Below are 18,697 nucleotides of genomic sequence, written 5' to 3' on the forward strand. Positions count from 1 at the left end.
CTAACTCGGCCCACTGGCACACCGGTGCGAGCACACCTGCCTGAAGGCGCTGCCTGCAGGCGCTGCCTGCTGCCTTCCCGGCCCCGCGCCGGCTGCCGCCCGGCTCTGCCCTGCCCGTCCCTCCGCGGGGTCCGGCGGCGTGGGGCACGGCCCCCCCGCCCGCTGCCGGTGCGCCCGGGCGGGCGGCGTGGAGGGAACGACGCGCCCCCTTCCCAGGCTCTATTTTAAGCAGACATTTACTTTCCCAGCCTCTTCTCCGCCTGGATCCCTGCCCGGGGCGGGGAGGGATGTATCTCTTCCCTCCTTCATAAAAGGGCCCGGAGGCGGAGGCCGGGCTCCGGGGGGGTTATTTTTGGGAGCAGCTCCTGGGATCCGATGGCCTTGTTAGGGCAGCGCTGACCTTTCTCCCGGCGGGGGAGGAGAGCGGAGCGGGGCGGCGGCGGCGGCCGGGGCGGGGGAGCGCGGCCGGCTCGGGACCCCCTTCCTCCGCCGCGGGGCTCGGCTCCCCGGGCGCGGCCCCATGCCCGCGGCGGGGGCGCGGCGGCGGGGCAGGTAGCGGCGCGGCTCGGCTGCCGCTCCCGGGGGGGGGGGGGGGGCTCGGGCCCGGCCCGCCCCTCTGCCCTCCCTCCAATTTCTCTTTCCTCCCGTTCCCCGGCCCCTCGGCCGGGCGAGGCGAGGCCGGAGCGGCCGCTCCCGGCGCCCAGCCCGGCGCCTTCGGGGATGCGGCAGCCGCCCCTGCGCCCCGGAGCTCTGCCCCTGGGAGAGCTGCCCGGCTGAGGGGGCACCGGGGGGGTAGGTACCATGAGCGGCGGCAGGTTTGATTTCGATGATGGAGGCGCCTATTGCGGGGGCTGGGAAGGGGGCAAAGCCCACGGGCACGGCATCTGCACCGGCCCCAAGGGCCAGGGCGAGTACTCGGGCTCCTGGAACTACGGCTTCGAAGTGGTGGGCATATACACGTGGCCCAGTGGCAACACTTACGAAGGCTACTGGTCCCAAGGCAAGAGGCATGGCCTAGGAATTGAGACCAAAGGACGGTGGGTTTACAGAGGCGAGTGGACCCATGGCTTTAAGGGACGGTACGGCGCGAGGCAGAGCATGAGCAGTGGAGCCAAGTACGAAGGTACCTGGAATAACGGCCTGCAGGATGGCTATGGCACCGAGACGTACGCTGACGGAGGTAAGGGTGACTCCGGAGGGGCTGGGAGGGTGATGAACAGCGTGATACCCAGCCCGCGATGGCAGAGGCTGCGTGTTGTCCCTGCTGAAGGGGTGACCTGATCCTGTCCCCGCCAGTGAGATCCAGACAGGCACAGCAGTCTACAATGAGCCATTGGGGTGCTTGAGTCAAGAAGCAGGGCTTGGGGCACAACCGCCTCGTAAATATGTGTGTGTGCCCTGATTTTCACAGTCCGGTGCAGCGTGTGCGGCTCGCTGTCTGCGGACACGAGGGAGGAGCAGCAGGAGCATTGCCCCCACCACCCCTCCCTCGGGAGCTGCTCTCCAGTGTCCATATCAATAGTTAACACCAACTAACTTGATTTGTGTAGTCTGCGACTCCTGGTTCCCCAGGGACTGGTTATTGCAGTTCATCGCCGAACTAAACCAGAAACTCCTTGCTGGTGCGTCACCGCAGTGAGCTGTTCACTTGCTCACTGGGCAGCGAGTTGTGAATGTTTTCACGTCAGATACAAGCCGCCCGTGGCATCGTAGCGTGCTTTGCCTATGCATTGAACGTTGCTTGCGTGCCACCGACGGGCTGCCTGGACATCTGCTTTGCTGAACCTTTGTGGTTGAGTTCATCTAAGCTGTTTAGAATACATAGTCACACACCTTTCCCTAAAATAAATGCCTTCGATTACTTGGAAGCTCTCAACCCCTGCTAGTACACAAATACACCGCGTATTCAGATATTTGTTGTGCTCTGTAAATGCTCAGTCTAATTGTGTTCTTGCATTCGTGGCAATTTTGGAGTTAGAAACATTGCAAGAATCTCTGTGCAAGTAATTCTGTAGCTCTTCAGTACTGTAATGTTCCAGGCTGCCATATTTAGGATAGCTAAATAGAGAGGGTGATTTGAAAGAAATACCCTTCAAAATATGGATCAGAATTGCATCTATATTTATCTAGGACAGGCAACAGAGTTAGTTTGTAAAGAAAAATAATGGTATTTATATAAATCTTCAGAATGAAAAGCATCGGATTTATAGACATTAGAAAAATGGGCTAATTCAAGACTGGCTGTCAGGGTTATGCTTTTACATAAATATTTCTCAGTGAGTTGCTAGGTACGTGGCTAACTTTAAGCCTGAGAGTATTGTCTTGAAGTTAACTCGTTTTCTTTGTGCCATTGGAGGTTGTAGGTACAGACATGAACTGATGCGTCCCTCCGGCTCCTTAAATTTTCTCCCCCCTCTGCCCCGTGGGCACGGAGCGGTTAAACGCTGAGCTGTGCAGGTTGCACGGTGGCAGCAAGAGTTGAGGCCAATGCATATGTGTGCACTGGTGCATTGCAGAAACTTCACGTGTGGCCATAAGATGTGTAGGTTGCGTGTAAGGTGTGCTCTGATGAGTAACGAGCAGCGATCAGGTAACTGTCAGCAACGGCTGCCATTGGGACTTTCATTCTGGAGATGTCAAGGTCTCCTATGAATTTACATGGCCGCTTCCTCGCTGCTTCCTAAAATGCATCTTCTTCTAAGGGTGCAGGGCAACTGGATTTCACGTTAATGTTGTAGAGAATTTCGAGAGGCAAAACTTGAGGTGGGAGTTTGAATTTGATTAGATCATGGACTGAAAGCTTGGGACAGAAGAGGGGGAAAGATGAGTCAAGAATTTCTCCTGTAAGGATATATAAGATATTGCTTCGGTCAGCATAGCGCTCTCCGGGGTGTTGTCCCGCACCCAAGAACGGACATCTGGACATCTGCGGCACGTCTGCGTGATCCCTGGTGCTGCCCGAGGTTGGCAGTTTAGCCCTGATCGGTGAAGATGTGCCCTGCCAAAGCCACCCTGGGCAGCACTGAGCTGAGCCCCCCGGGGCCCGGCCAGACCTGGCTCACGAGGGCTGCTCCGTGGTGCCCAGCGGCTGCTCCTTGCGTTGGGCCATCGCATCCTGGCTGGTCCGAGCCGTTCATTCGACACGTGAAATTCTCTGATGGTACGGGAATGCGTAGAAAGCTGCATCCAAAGCCAAGGTTGGGATTGCCAGCCAGCATCGTGTGTGTAGGACTTGCAGGACCCACTCCTGTTTTGTCTCCTCACCAGTACCCAGTAACCATCTGCAAGATCCAGATGTGGCCAGGCTGCTAATTGGACCTGTTAATATTTGAAGATGAGGTTGCCAAGATAAACATCTGGAAAGGCTTTGGAAATCTGCCGTCCCTTGAGTAGGGAACGTGATTTCCAGGGCCCCTGGAAGCCAGCCGCACGAGGAAGAGGGCTCTGGGAACGTGCAGCTCTTGCCAGGTCGTTAGAAGCTTTTCATCATGGTTGGGCTGCCTGTGGATTTCAGGGAGATGTAGCTGATTCTAATGTTTTAAAATAGACTTTAAATTAACTTTTTATATATATATTTTTTGTATACACACACACACAAACTTTAAAATGCACTTACAAATCACAGACAACCCTATAAGTATATTTTACCTTGTGGCTGGCTGAGGTTGGTGGCTAAATAAAGCCCAAATCTACAGTGAAGCTTTTGGAAATCATGTATAGCTTTTTGGTGTCTAACAAGAAGTGGACTCATGGTATGGTTTAGGCACTGCGTGGGTTGTTGCTTTTTCTCTCAGCTACCAAGTGCCCATTTTTGTGAAAACTATGGGAGATGGATGGCTTAAAGAGCTCACCTTCTGTAACGTTGACAGAAATCAGCCAAGGGGTTCAGAGCTCCTGGTGCAGCCGGGCAGACACAGTAACACTATGATGTATTTCCTTGAGTATCCAAGCTGAACATACATGTGTGTCTGCTACTGTCACCAGCAAAGAGCTTGGAGCCCGTTATAGGGGCAGGATGCGCTGGCTGAAGCGGACAGTGATTGGGGTTGTGGAAGGCACAGCAGGAAGGAACTCATCATTTTGCAACCTAAGCAAAATGATATGAGTAAACACCTAGTTATTTGGTTTCCACCTGTAGGTTTTGTCTCCGCTCTAAGAAAGGCCTCATTTTTTGGATACTTTTGTGCTTTTGAGTCCGAGTGCTTGACCCAGTCAAGTGTTACTGCAGCAAAAAAATCTTGCTGCTAATGCAGAATCGTACTGCATACGCAGGATCCAGGCCCAAAGCTAGGCTTTGCTATACAAATAACTGTTTATATATATCTATATGGGAGGGAAAAAACCTCATCTGCAATTGAAGCAGCCTAAAACCAACTTATTTTTGACGCTGCAATTTGGTCTCTAGGGCGCTAAGAGAAAACAGTGGTGTCGCTTAACTGCGCGAGGAAACAGTTAGACCATTCAGTGATTGCAAGACCACAAGAAAGGGGAAAAGAAATGCAGAAGTGTGCTTTACCGGGAGAGATGAAACGGAGTGATAGGGAGCAGCGCCAACTACTTGGGTGCCCGGGGCAGGGAAAGCACGGTGGGAAGGGGCCTGGGCTGGGGCAGAAGGAGCAGCATCCATGGGACTGCAGCCGGAGAAGCAGGAAAAGGCTCTGGGCGAGCCGACATGGTGCTGGCTTGTGCCTGCTGCCTCTGTAGCAAAGCTCCTGCGTGGCTGAATTTGACCCATGAATTAATGCTGTGCATTTTTTTTACCCCTCTCTGGTTTTTTTTTCTGCCTTTCTTTTCCAACAGAACCCATCAGATAGTACTGTTGGCACCAGAAAGAAGCACTAGGTTTTCACTGGCCTGTCTTGCACGTGGTGCTGTGCATTGATTTAATGTCCCTGGCCTTTTACACTGAGTTCTTCTAACACGTCTGTCATCACAGTATCTGGGTAACAGCAGAGGATCGTAGGGCAGTGATACCATTTGAGTTGTTTGCATTATTTACCTGGTTGTTTGTATTATTTACATTCATCACTAATTATACTAGAGCTTCAAGGCGGGCTGGGAAGGGGAGATGTGACACTGCTGACAGCAGGCTCTCGCTGCCGGGCTGGGTATGCACCAGGAGCTGAAGCTTTCGCCTTTGATGCAGCCGGGCACCATCCCATCCTGCTGCCAGGGCAAAACGGAGGGCGCTACCACCCCGTCGGTGTGTTTGGAGGAGGAGGCTACAGGGATACCATTTTCATCAATCCCACAATTTAATCCTTCCCATCCTATGAAGATACCCAGGCAGGGCCACCCCGCTGCTTTGGTCAGGGACAGGCAGAGGTGATGAACGGCCTACCTGGGGGTCGCAGAGGAACCAGTGTTTTTTGTCATTATGACAAGAAAAAATGCAGGCAATAAAGGATTATTGGGGTCCTGTCCCCCAGTAATCACACCCCGATGGGGTTAGGTGGCTCTGTCCCACTGTCCTGGTGACTCAGGCAGGGCTGGGGAGGCAGGGAAGTGGGGCTCTGTCCCATTTTCATCCTAGAGATATTTTTTTTTCACATCCACTGCTTTTTAAATTATTTTTTACAGAACCTCAGATGCGTGCGAGCACACAGCTGCCTGGCTGGGAGCTTTGCATCCTGCCTGTCCCCTCTCGCCCAGGCTGCTTTGATATTCAGGGGGTAGCGGTGGCTCAGGGATGTGCAGCCCTGCTGAGCGACCGCCCGCGGTGCAGAGGGGGTTTGCACAGCCCCATTCTCCCTTGAACTGGCTGCACTGGGACGTGTTGGTGAGCCAGGGCTTGGCTCCGCTCAAACCTTGCATGCCCCGAGGCACGGCCTCCGGCGCCTCCAGCTGCTCTCAGCAGCCTCTGGCTCCGCTCCAGGGGTGGTTTATGGCTCTGCCCTGGCACAAAGCCTCAGCCGGGCACTGAACCGCAGCAGGACAGGGACACGGCAGTGCCTGCTCGCCCCCGCCTTGGCTGGGCAGCCGCGGGCAGCGCGGTGTGTTGGTGCCCTCCGTTAAGCCAGGTGGGGTCGGCAGGTTTGGTCGCAGTTGCTTGTGCTGTATGGGCTGAAATCAGGCGGCCGAGACCAGCCTGAAGAGCTGGTGTCAAACCTCATGTGGAGTGTAGGCACCCGTGCCCCCAAGAAGTAGCACCCCAATCTCTGCTCCCTGAAGATCCGCTGTGCCGTGTGGCTTTTCCCATCCCGCCCGGGCAGGGGATGGCCCCAGTGCTGCTCGGGGGGACAGAGGGGGCCGGGGACTTGCTGGAGGGCAGTGGCTGCTCCGACCTGGCCCCCGAGGAGCGACTGAGCCCCCCTAAACCTGCGAGACTTTTCCAGAGTTCCTTTTCTGGGGGTTAACATGGTGGCACTATCAGCTGCAGCCTGCTAGGTGCGAGGTTGTCCAGTCCTAGGAAGAGGTCTCCAATGTCACCCCGATTGTGTGTCAGCCCTGCTTGCTGGCTGGGCGGGCAGGGATGGAGCACCGACTTCACCGGCTCTCGGTGGGGAGGGACATGGGGGCACTACCAGGGGTCTCCATAACTTCATTTTGTGCTAGGAAGACTCGTCACCATTTTACGGAGAGGGATTGGGGAGCACGGTGAGGAACACGCCCAGATGCCTGGGCATCTCCAACGATGGTCCTTGGCTCCCTGCTTATGCCCGAAGCCCTAACTCACGCTGCCCACCTTATTTTTCCTAGTGGAGCTTCAAGCTCTGGCAGGCGGCTCCCCATGCCTGGCCACAGCCCGCAGATGCTCTGTACTACCTGAACCCTTACTTTTTTTAGTAGGGGAGGCCAACTGTTGCAGGGAGCCCGAAATCCCGTGTGCCGCAGGGTGGGCAGGGGCTGGCGGGGGGCGGCTCACCCCGGCGCAGCAGCTGCTGCCCGCTCGGGCACTTCTTGTCTTTCCTGGCCCCCAGCACTGTAAGTTAACACCCCACAGGCAGGTCCAAAGAGGATTTCAACGAAACCTGAAGCTTGGGAGGAGAGATTATGCTGCAGAAGTGGCCTGGGAGACTGTAAAATATGCACTCCCACAATGGCCAAAGAAGGAACTGGATTTGCTCCCTGGGGAGCAGGGTCATCCCTGGTCTCAGTAACGGTGTCTGAGGGGGGAGATGAATGCCTGGAAGATAGGTCACTCCCTTCTGTCTCAGCCCGGCCCTGCTGAGCCTCCCTGGGACCCTGGGAGTGCTTGCTCTCCCAAAATTTGGTGCCTCCCAGTGGGTTGCTGCTTAATGAAAACCACATTTAGGACAGATGCCTGTGAAAATGCCCCCGGCACGGCTGGCCCTTCACTTGCACGAAGCAGCACCCGGGAGAGTAGAGGAGTGGGGTGGCCTTTCCAAGGGTGTTCGTGCTCCCCCAGCACCCTCCGCCCATGCCCTGGGATGGGGGGCTGCTGGCGGCCTCTGCCCTGCAGGGTGCTGGTCTGGGGCGAGGTGGCCTGTTCCAGATCCTGTAATGCCGGCTGCCAATGGAGCAGAGCTGAATGCTGCTTTTGTTTGGGGTGGTTTGCTGGTTTCTGAGGCAACCGCATCTACGGAGTGAGGAGAGCTGGGCTGGGAGGGCACCAGCCTGGGCAGACAGCTCGTCCCGTCCCGTCCCGTGCTGTCCCGCAGGGCTCAGCGGGGACACTCCACAGGGAGGCTATGCTGGCATGTGCGTGTGGGTGCTGTAGGCAAAGGCTGCCCCACCAGCCCTCCTGCCCATCTAGGAGCTCTTCTTGCAGGGGGCTTTGATGCTACTAATTTAAGTCCCTTGACGTCCTAGCGAGAAAAATCAGAGCGGTGGTCTCCACTCTTCTGGAGCCTGCAAAGGTGCAGACCTGGAAGGGGCCTGGAGAGGAGCGGTGTGCTTTTCCCAGTCCTTCAAGGTGTCGCTGCCAAGGTCCTGCTGGCTCTTAGCAGGGTCTCGTACCCGGGGTGCAGCCCTGCCATGGTGAGCACTATCCTCTCTGTGTCCCCCCATCATATGACACCATGTGCCCTCTTGAGCTGCGTCTGGGGGAACACGGTAGGGCGATGTTTTTTGGGGCAGAGCTGGAGGAACCCTGCACAGCACTGTTCCGCTCCTCTCCTCCCTTTTTCGCCCATCTCTTGCTTTGTGCAGTGTGGCACAAGCCTTGGTCTTGGGACCACAGAGAAGCTGTATGTCAGGGCCAAGCAGATGCTGCTGTAGGTACTGGGGCAGCCCGTGCTACGGCCAGGCACCTGACTTGGGGGTCTAGAGCCAGTCCTGGCAGCCTGCAAGTGACAAACTGCAGAACGGGCTGAAAGGGACTGTCACCGAGCCAAGGAGAGCTGTGCCACCGCAGCTTGCATGTCTGCTGGGGCTGCTGCTGCCTTCTCGGCACAGCCCAAGCTCCAACCCCATGCGGCTGCCTCCCACTCCCTGCTCCAGACGCAAATCCAGACTCCGTCCATTAAGTGGCTTTGGGTTTACACCAGTGTCCCCTGGCGCCCCAGCCCTTTTCCAGTGAGCTGTCACCTGCCAGCAGCAGCTCTCAGGCTTGTGTCCTCTGCCCTCCGCTCCCTGGGGACCGCTGCTTTTGCACGCAGGTGAGCATTAGCGGAGCTGGGGCTCCTCTCCAAGGGACGGTGGGTACGTCTGCTCTAGGGCAGTGCTACCCCGCAGCCCACCTTCCTTCGCTGGCTCACCCAGGAGCGAGCTGCCTTTTGACGCCGTCCCTCTTCTCTCCCGCAGGCACGTACCAGGGCCAGTTCACCAACGGCATGCGGCATGGCTATGGCGTGCGGCAGAGCGTGCCCTACGGCATGGCCTCCGTGGTCCGCTCCCCGCTCCGCACCTCCCTCTCCTCCCTGCGGAGCGAGCACAGCAACGGCACCCTGCCCCAGCAGGACTCCCCCGCCGCCAACCCTGAGAGCCTGACCCTCTCGCCCACCATCACCCGCGGGGGCTTCGCCCTCAGCCTCTACGCGGAGGCGGAGGCTGGCAAGCCCAAGAAGGGGGGGCTCTTCCGCAGGGGCTCCTTGCTGGGGAAGCTGAAGAAGTCTGAGTCCAAGTCGTCCCTGGCCAGCCAGAAGAGCCGTGTCAGCTTCCTCAAGAGCGAGAGCGGGATCAGCTCGGCCGCCAGCGACGCCACCTCCACCGTGAGCCTGGGCGAGGGTGCCGAGGGTGAGGAGTACCCCCCCTTCGAGTCCGACATCGACGCCACCACCACGGAGACCTACATGGGTGAGTGGAAGAACGACAAGCGCGCCGGCTTCGGCATCAGCGAGCGCTCCAGCGGGCTGAAGTACGAGGGCGAGTGGCTGGACAACCTGCGGCACGGCTACGGCTGCACCACGCTGCCCAACGGCAAGAAGGAGGAGGGCAAGTACCGCCACAACGTCCTCGTCAAGGGCATGAAGAAGCGCGTGATACCCCTTAAGAGTGCCAAGATCCGGCAGAAGGTGGACAGGAGCGTGGAGGGGGCTCAGAGGGCCGCGGCCATTGCCCGGCAGAAGTCGGAGATTGCGGCGTCCAGGTAGGTGCTTGGGGCTCCAACGCGCAGGTCCCCATGGTGGTGGTGGTCCCCATCCCACGTGTCCCTCTGGAGCCATGCTGCATGCCTGCTCGCCACGCGCCGGCAGTGGAGTCAAACGTGGCTCCCTGCAATTTCTATTTAATTCTTTTTATGAAATGCTGGCGGAGCAGGGCCGAGGGCCCTCGTGGCAGCCCAGGGGCATTCAGGACCTGTCCTCCCTCTCACCCCCTCTCCTGTCCCCCTGCAGCCCTGGTCCAGGGGGAGCTGCTGACCAGCAGGGACTGGTGCTGGCCCTGGCGCTCAGCAGGACGGGGAGCAGGAGCCGGTGGGATGGGGAGCACCCTGGTACCGTGCCAAGCCACCAGAGCCGCTGGCTGTCATTGACAGGGCAGGATGAGAAATAGTGGGGTTTGGCTATGGTAAATCCAGCAGGCTCATGAGCAGCCAGTGGGACATCTCCCGGATGAATTGGGTCTGCAGCAGAGCACGGCTCGGCCCCGGAGCCCCCGGTGTGGCTCTGTAGGGAGTTTATGGGATGCATTAGGGTTGTCGCTTAATTTTAGCGGCTCAGTGTAATGGGCTGTCTGGGACAAGCACTGCTGTGCTGGGATGCTGCAGACTGGGAGGCAGGACCTACGGCGCCTACCAAACTGAGGAGGGGGCTGCCTTGGGGAGCCCCGTCTGTCCCCCAGGACCCAGCTGCCCTCGGCCAGGTTTTGAGTGAGTTTCTGCCACGAGGGAGGCAGCAGCCAGAGCCAGGGTGAATGGCTGAGCCCACGCTGGGTGGCTGAGCCCAATCCTGCAGCACACAGCCACATCCCGCAGCCTGAGACGCTTTGGGATACTAGGAAAGGAGGAAGCGGGGACGCCTCAGCTGGGTCTGTCCTCTTTTGTCCCCCCAGTTTGTCCTGGCCAGACCCCGGGGGTGGGAAGAGGGCTACAGCCGCCAGCAGCGAGTGAGTGGCAGCGTGCCTGGGGATGCGTGCCGCAGGGGCGTGTGAGGGAGGAGTGTGCAAGGGGCTGCCGCGAGCATGTGGCAGTCTCTCGTTGCACCAGTGTCCCTTGTGCCGGCAGACATGTGGGCACCACTGGGCACCACGTTGCCCCTACACCGCCTGGTACGTTGGGACCAGACAGGTAGGCTCTGTTTGGAATTAGCTGTGTTAGAAATTAGTGGGAGAGTGCTGATTGCTCCGTCGTCCCTCCTGGGATGAAGGAGGGAGGAGATAAAAGAGTGGCTCTAGGGTCTGTCCGGGAAGGGCAGGAGAAAACCTCCTTCTGCTCGTGTCCCTGCCTGTGTCCAAGCTGTGCTGGCAGCATGCTCCTCCTCCCACAGCCTTCCTGCCAGTCTTGGAGCTGGCCTGGCAGAGACCAGAGATCATCAGGCAGGGACAGAGCCTTCGCTCCTCTCCTCTTCCTCAGGGGAATGTGGTTGGGACAGACCTCGAGGTTTCACCTTGCTCTCCATCAAAACCTCGCCCCGCGCAGGCTTTGCTCAGCTGCTGGGCAGTGGCTGGGACTCCAGGGCCGTCCCGCCTTGCTCCTTTTTAGTGCTGTTTAATTATCAGTTACTTCATTACCAAGCAGAGATGTGAAATAACGGCAGCAGGGAGGGCACCTGTTCCCAAACCCCATCCCTCCCCTCCGAGAAACTCCGGCTTTACTCTCCTGGCAGCAGTTTCTGCTCCAAAGTTTTGCGGGGAGCGTGATTGGTTTTTTTAGCAAAACCCAGTTGCCTCAGAGACTGGCAGAGAGAAACCAGCGGATTGCAAGTGAAATGCCATGCAGGGCCAGCTAGGATAAAAATAACAGGCTGGGGTGGCGTGGGGCCTGCCGGAGCCACCTGGCAGGGCAGGCTCAGCCCGACACCAGCTTCACCGTGCCCGGGAAAAGCGCGGCGGCCGTGGTGCTACGCACCGGTAAATAAGGAGGCTGGAGCTGCAAAAGCTGCTCCCCGAGAGCTCGGCTGGTTTACACAAGCCTCTTTTTATTATACACTGTTTACACTTTGGATCAAAAGCGGCTCTGCAGTGTTTTCCATCAGGGGCTGGAATGCGCCTGCTGCCCTGACAGGGGACTACATCCCTCCCCAGCACAGCTGGGGAATAATTTCCTATTAAGGAAACCTTGGAGCTGGAGGAAATAAGACGTTAAAGCCGGTTTCCTCCAGGGAGTCCTCCCCTAGCAGACCCTGCGATAGCGTGGTTGTAGCGGCAGGGGAAGAGAACGCTGCTTTCCCTGGCAGTGCGATGCCCCTGCTCCCATTCCTGCGGCGCTGCCTGCAGCTGAGCTGGACCCGCTGCAAGGAGGAGAACTCGGGCTCCTCCGTCCTGTAAACTGTAACTCACCGTTTCCATCAGCGTTTATTCCTAGCATATGTTGCTCTGGGCAGAGCCACTCTCTCAACCTGCTGCCTTTTGAAAATCTGACTCGTGCTCTCCTTCCTCCTCCTTTCAGCTCAGCTTTGGGGTCGAGAGTAAATACAGATAATTTTGCCTCGAGAGAGTCCTTGAGTTAAACCCCAGCTCTGCCACCGACTTTCTCTTTGGCCTTGAACCTTGCCTCAGTTTCCACAGCCCAGACAGAGAGTAATTGCAGACGGATTGTGAAAATCAATTATTATGGTTTATAAAAGGGTTGTGCTATCGTTAGCATTGCCCTAGCTTGTAACTGCGAGGTGGGGTTTTCTAGATGGAGCATTTATATTTCTCCTCGGATGGCAGTGTGTACCTTACCCAAAGAAATGTCTTTGGGGCTACACAAATCCTTTTTTGGAGGAAGATGTGACATATCTGTATGTAAGATTATTGCTAGGAACTAATTAGTAGGACACAGCAGCCAGGCTGTGCAGACACCTGACTACCTCCACGTACCTGTGCTGTTGTATACGGATGTTTGAGTTTCGTTTGCTTCTAGCACTCAGGGGAGCCCCTTGCAGAGCTAAAGCACTGTAACATCCAGCTTTCTGCTGTCTCAGGGTGAAATGTCAGGATAAGACCAGATTTCACTCCTTTGCACCATAAAAGGCTCTTTAGGGATAGAAATCCTGAGGAAAACAAGTCCAAGCACTGGAAGCTGCCTCGGCCAGTTGCACCACAGGAATCTCAGGCACGTGCCTGAGCTTTGGGGGTGCACAGGCAGGCGGCTACCGGCAGCGCTGATGGGCACCCTGCCTCTGATCTGCCCTGCGGAGACAGGCGGGAGAGCAGTGACGGTCAGCGACGATGGTCAGCCACGGTCAGCAAACCTTCCTCGTCCCGTGCTCTGCTCTGAGGGCGTCCGAGGCACCAGGCTGCTTTGCCCCACCTGCCTGCTCAGTTTGGGCGTTCCAGCCGGCACTGTGGGCAGTGCCAGCTATTGCCTGCCCCGCTGCCTGTCCTGCCCAAGCGGCACTGCCCTGGCCTCCTCGGCTCCCTCCCGAATCCTCCTGGGTCGGCAGTCCAGCTGCTTTCCCCGTTGTGCAAGAAGCTGAGGACAGAGCTGGCATCATCTCGCCGCTGGCTGAGGGAACAGCAATTTTTTTTATTCTTTTTTCATTACTTAAGTGAAAATCATTTGGCATGGGTCATGCTGTCCTGAACAGCCCATCCCAGCTCAGCCAGCTGCCCCTTCACCCCAGGCAAAGCCCCTTGGTGCTGCTCAGACGTCGGGCAGAAACCCGGGGCACGTCTATCGGCAGCGCCGGGGATCAGCTAATAGGATGGAGCTAATGGAAGTAAAAGCATGATGAATCCTCGCCCAGACTGCTGTCACTTGGGAGAAAAGTCATTCTGAAGTGCAGCCTCTGCGGCAGCCAGTGGAGATGGCTTCATTCCTGCCCGGGGGTACCCACAGGTGGACGTGGGGGTTAACACATGCCGTATGATGTCTGTTAGCTGTGCCCTGTACTGCTGGTGCCCCGGGGCTTGCCTTGCTGTGATCCCAAGGGATTCCTGTCAGAGCTGAAACACAGCTGTTCCCGCAGTTTCAGGTGAAGGCACCCGCCGGGTCCCCAGCCTTCCCCTTTCCCACCCTCTGCCCCGTCTGGGGGCTCCTTTGAAAAAATGTTGGGGTGGGTGGGAAAGGCGGTGAGGTCCTGGGATCACAGCCGGGACATCATCTCCCCGGTCCTTAAGTAGACAAGCTGGCTCAAGGACAGCCAGCAGGTCTGTCCCCTGCCAGCCCCGGTGAGGAGGGGATAGCTGCCACCAAGCTGTGAGCGAGCCAGTTAAAAGCCATCCTGAGGTGGGTAACGGCTGCCCTGGAGTTTTCTGGGCATGTGGGTTGGTGCCGAACAGGGTGCTCTGCACCCCTGGGTGCTTGGGGAGCAGCAGCACCCAGGGGTGCTGCCTGTGCAGTATGTGCTTGCCTGTCACGTGGGGAGGATGGTCCCACAGAAAGCAGGGAGAAGGAGTGTGGAAGCGGTCAGCTCTCATCTCTTCAGAATAGATTAAAATAAAATAAAATAAAAAGCAAGAGGAAGGGCAGGGCCGGCTGCAGGGGGAACCTTTGATTTTTTGAAAGCTGTGCGTTCAGTAGCCAGGCAGGTCGTACAGGGGATTTCCTTCTCACTGGCGCTTTTGGGGGACAAAATGACTGTAAATACTGCAAATCCCACCTTCATCCCACTGCAACTGCATCTGCCGTGGTCTGCCTCTGCATGGGGTTGTGCTTCCCAGTGACTTGGACCAAAATCAATGGAGGGACTTGGCCATGCGTCCTGCAAGGCACGGGTCTGGCCACACTCTGAGATCGTTTGACGGGCGTATGTCCTGTTAGCAAAACCTCAGATACATTTGCCAGATGTCATGGGATCAATAGGAAGGCAAGGCACAAGGGGCAATAATGGCTGCTGTGCTTTACCTGTTTGTCTTCAGATGCTGGCCCTGAAGCCCCTGTGCAGCTGGGGTGTTTTATGCCTGGAGAGTACAACTAAAAATTAATACACTTTTAATTTATTTTTGGTTTTAACGTAATATCTATAGAGGTCCTGCAATACTGCTGCTTGGATAGATACCTGTAAGAATTTCTAAACTGCATTCTGAAATGTTAGGCTTTAATTCCTGTTAACGTAGGGTTTACTCATCACGGTGAGCCTGGGCTGCGTTAAAGCATCGCGGAGCTGCGGTGAGCACTTGGTGTCAGAAATCACATCAGTGCGGCTTCCCCGGCAGCGACACGTGGGCATCGTTCATAGTGTGAGCTGTTGCCTGGTTTTGAAGCTTAAGTTGTTTTTCTGTCCATGCCCGTGTCTTTGGGGCACGTCTTAGCTCTCCCTTCAAATAACAAGAGTGCTTGACGGCTCCTGTATCGCTTTCCGAACCTCCCCTGCCCAGCCACATTCCCGGCAGCGCTGCCGCTGTCTCCCTGCGCTCAGCATTTCCAGCCTGCGTGGCCAGGCGGCAGCGAGCGTCTCCTCGGGGAACGCGGGTGTGTGGTGCAAATGACGTCCTGAAATTGCTGGAGTCAGCAGAGCCTCCTGACTAAATAAGGGCAGGCAGAGCAGGGCTTTATCAGTGCTGCCCGAGTGCGACAGCTGAGAGCCGAGGCCCGTGGCAGCCCACGCCGCTGGAGCTCAGCCGTGCGCTTCCACGGATAAGGTGCTTTATTTGGCACGGCTCTGCCCTGGCGAGCTCCTGCCCTCGTCCCCAGTGCTCTCGGGGGTTTATGCCGCTGGTGGGGAAGGTGGGTAACCAAAGCGATGTCTTCCCAATGCACCTCTTTGGTGAGCCATGGCGTGTGTCCAGGGCAGAGCTGGGCTGGTCCGGTGGCCATGGCAGCCTCGGCTGTCCTGGGACTGACGGCACAGCTCGGATTCCCCGAGGCCAGATCGGGCCTGGGATTTTCCTGAAAATCCCAGTTTGTGCCTGGGATTTTCAGGTCTGTTAAACCCCCGTGCTCAGACTTGGAGTTCGCTCTGAAAGAGTTTTAGAATTTTTTAAAATATCCTTTGCTTTCAGCTTTTCTTGGGCTTTTAAAAAGCCAGAGGTGTGGGCATTCCCAGACCTTTAGGTCTGAGGCCGGAGGGCAGGATGCTCACGGCCAGCCCACGAGAGCGGGCAGCAGTGATGCTTCAAGGCAGTCGCTGCCAGGGGGGCTCCCCGCTTGGGAGAGCAGCTGATCCTCCTCTGCTGTCCCAGCTTCACCATCTCTCTGCTCCAGGACTGCACACCCCTCTGTGATGGATGGGCATGTAACAAGGAGGCAGCAGCAGGCAGGAGATGGGCAGAGCTTGTCCTGGCCCCGGGTGAGATATTGGCTGCGATTTGCCTCCAAGCGGGAGTGGCCAGGGAGAGACACAGGAGTTGGGAGCAGCATCTCTGCAGCTGTACGATCAGACACCAAAGATGCCACAGCCTGACCTCTGAGGGGGCTTAAAAGATAGGTGGGTGCAGGTGAAGGCAGGGACAGGACTACCCTGGCTTCATTAAAATCCCCCTCAGACTCCCCGTGGGGTGCAGGGGGACGCTCACACTGAGCAAGGTGCAGCCACACCTGGAGGTGGTCAAGTGGCAGGAGCCGAGGGCAGGTCCGTGACGGCTGGGTATTCTGGCTGCCCCGCAGCCCCCATAGTGGGAACTGAGCATCTCCGTGCTTCCGCAGGCCGGGCTCAGAGAGAGCCAGCACGCATGTGGGCAGAGAGAAATGAGGGCAACCACGCGGCTCCTGCCATAGCTGGGTGCCAGGACACAGCGGTGAGGGGATGCTCCTTGGTCCTGCTCTCCCAGCAAAGATGTTTCTCACAGAGCTCGGTGTGTTTATAAAGAGGATAATCTTGTTTCATTCACTGTTGGTTAATAGAAACCTAGTTGCTGGCATCTATTTCTGCACCAACTGAAGCCCGGGGCTGGGACTCTCCCGCTTTCTGTGCGGCGCTAGTGCCGGCAGTGCTCACTCCTTCCCATGAAACCAGGCAAATAAAGACCTTTTCCCCTTGCAGCTCCTGAGCAGGTGTGATCTCCTCCGCGTGGCTTATCAGCACAAACTGAGGTCAGTGTCCAGGATAACCATCTGTGGGGATGGCGAGGGGAAACCTGCCTGGCCTGTGCCACCATGGCCAGGACCACTTCGGCTTGGGTTTCCCTCAAAGCTCTTGAAGTAAGAATGCCCCTGGCTGCCTTGTGCCATGGCCTTGCGTTGTCACCACGTGTGGTTTGGTTAGGAGCAGTACTTCTGCCCGAGCCTCCCTGTACCCTAGATTGGGAGCTCGGGGACTTTGTGTCACTCATGTCTTGGAGATGGGGACACCCAGCTCCTGTCCCAGAGCCAGGACTGGGTCTTTACAGCCTCGTGATCGGGACTGAGCAGGGCTGGTTTGGGCTTGGTTGGGCTGGGGTTTTGTGGTTTTGCTGCCCCAGGGCACCAGTCTCCAGCTCTGTACAAGTACTGCCTGTTTCGAACCGCTGCTTGACGCTCGTCCCACCCCAAAAGGTCCTTGGGCTCACCCCTCCTTCTAGCTCACCCATGCTGTCCTGGCCACTGGAGCCGGGCAGGGAGCAGGCTGCAGGGTTCGGGTGAGCCCCTCTCCGTTCCTGGCCCTGCGTGGCCATGGGGACAGCGAGCTCCAGGGTTAGGGTCTAGCGCCAGGATCAGACACCTGCCCCAGCTGCGGGACCCCCACGATGTGTGTCCCCCGTGTGCAGGGCTTTGCGGGCTGGAGGGGTTTGGTGTCATGAAATGAGTGATGGCGTGACGCCTTCATCCCTTTCTTTCAGCCCTTTCCCAGAACGGCCTCATGTCCAGCCCAGGCTGGCCGCGGCTCCAGCACTGACACATTTTTGGCCCACCGTGCTTGTTATGCTGATGCGTTTTGACTCCAGAGGAGGGTGCACACGGCTTTATCTGCTTTCCACCCGCCTCGCATGAATTTCCTTAGGCACTTTCATGCCCTATTAGGGTAAGAGGGAGCATGCACTTTCAGTAGCTCCAAGGAGAAAGCATCTGTTGGGCAGCAAACTGCTTTCTCCAGGGCTTCCTGGGTCTTTGGGGTTGAAGCAAGCAGGGCTGTGGCTTGCAGGGATCTCCTCAAGAGCAGCAGAGTCGGGATGGCAGGATGTCAGCCCCAGGGATAGGTACGACTCAGATAGCCAGCCAGGCAGGGAAAGTGGAATTAATGGGCTGTTCATTCTGACCTTGTGGGAAATCCTTATCTCAACAGCTTACAAACACAGAAAGGGAAAAATGAAGTGTGACTTTAATCTGCAAAAACGACTGTGGAAAATGGTAGCTTCTCGTTCAATTGATCTGCTGCCGTGTGGAGCAGGAAGGCTTTGACTCCCATCCAAATGCTTGAAATTAGCCAGCAGGGAGCCGGGCTTTAAAATCATTGGAATCAGTCAGGCTTTGCTCAGAGGTTATTGTCATTTCAGTGGAATGTGAAATAGGCTTATCTTGAAGAAGAAAAAATATTTAAGTAAAATGTCCAATTTAAATATAAAGCCTGAGATACAGAAACCGTCCCTCCTCCTGGAGGAGGTGCATTTTTTTCAGCTTATCCTGGTGCTGAGCCAGAGCCCTTTGGCTTTCTGAGCCCAAGTTTTTGTCGTTTTGCTCCTGCGAGGCCTGCTGAGCCTTCAGTGAGCGCCGGGAGGGACCTGGTGTCCCATCTGCCTGGGTGCCACCAGCAGCCTTGAGTGCAGGTGCAGAGGACATGGGTGCTGCAGCCTGGGCAGTGGGCTGGCAGCCCTCGCAGCTCCCTGCTCCCTCTCTTGTTTCTCCTGGACCTCAGATCTGTGAATGTCAACTTGAGAGACCTAGAGGGCTGGGAGAAAAAGGATTCTGCCTTAAATTTTGATGAGTCATTGGGCTTCTGACCAAATGCAATATTTTAAGAAATCTGTGTGCTTTCATTTCCTCAAAAAAAAAAAAAAAATCCTGCTTTTCGTTTTTGACTGGGAAAAAATCACAAAACAGATACTGCAGTTCCTCACTCTTTTGGTTTGGATTGCTGAAATCTGAAAAACATTTGAGTTAGAAGTTGCTAAAACTTTTCGTTGAAAAAACAATCTTAGAGAGAAAACACACACTTTCTGACCCACTTTAGCGCTGGAGGAGCTGGCAATCGGGTAAAACACACTTGGCTTGTGGATGCCGTCTGTTTGGCAGAGCTTGGGGCTGGGCAGGAGCTCCTGGGTCAGGCTGGGCTCCCTCAAAACAAATGACTGCTGCAGCCCTGATGTTTTCTTGGAAGTGGGAATTCATTCCCCTGGGCAGGGCAGGGAGGAGCCC

The 18,697-nt window shown here is 56.6% G+C and overlaps 1 protein-coding gene across 1 annotated transcript in view; it reads left to right on the forward strand.

Moving 5' to 3' along the window:
• The first annotated feature begins 737 nt into the window (after positions 1-737).
• The window catches only part of JPH2 (junctophilin 2), a 34,004-nt gene continuing 16,044 nt past the window's right edge, over positions 738-18,697 (forward strand). Inside the window, 2 exon segments of the mRNA XM_050907406.1 lie at positions 738-1,180; positions 8,707-9,490. Of these exon segments, the coding sequence (XP_050763363.1) occupies positions 802-1,180; positions 8,707-9,490 (1,163 nt within the window). The 5' untranslated portion in view covers positions 738-801.

This window comes from Gymnogyps californianus, chromosome 17 (genome assembly GCF_018139145.2).
Source record: "Gymnogyps californianus isolate 813 chromosome 17, ASM1813914v2, whole genome shotgun sequence".
Taxonomy (NCBI): domain Eukaryota; kingdom Metazoa; phylum Chordata; class Aves; order Accipitriformes; family Cathartidae; genus Gymnogyps; species Gymnogyps californianus.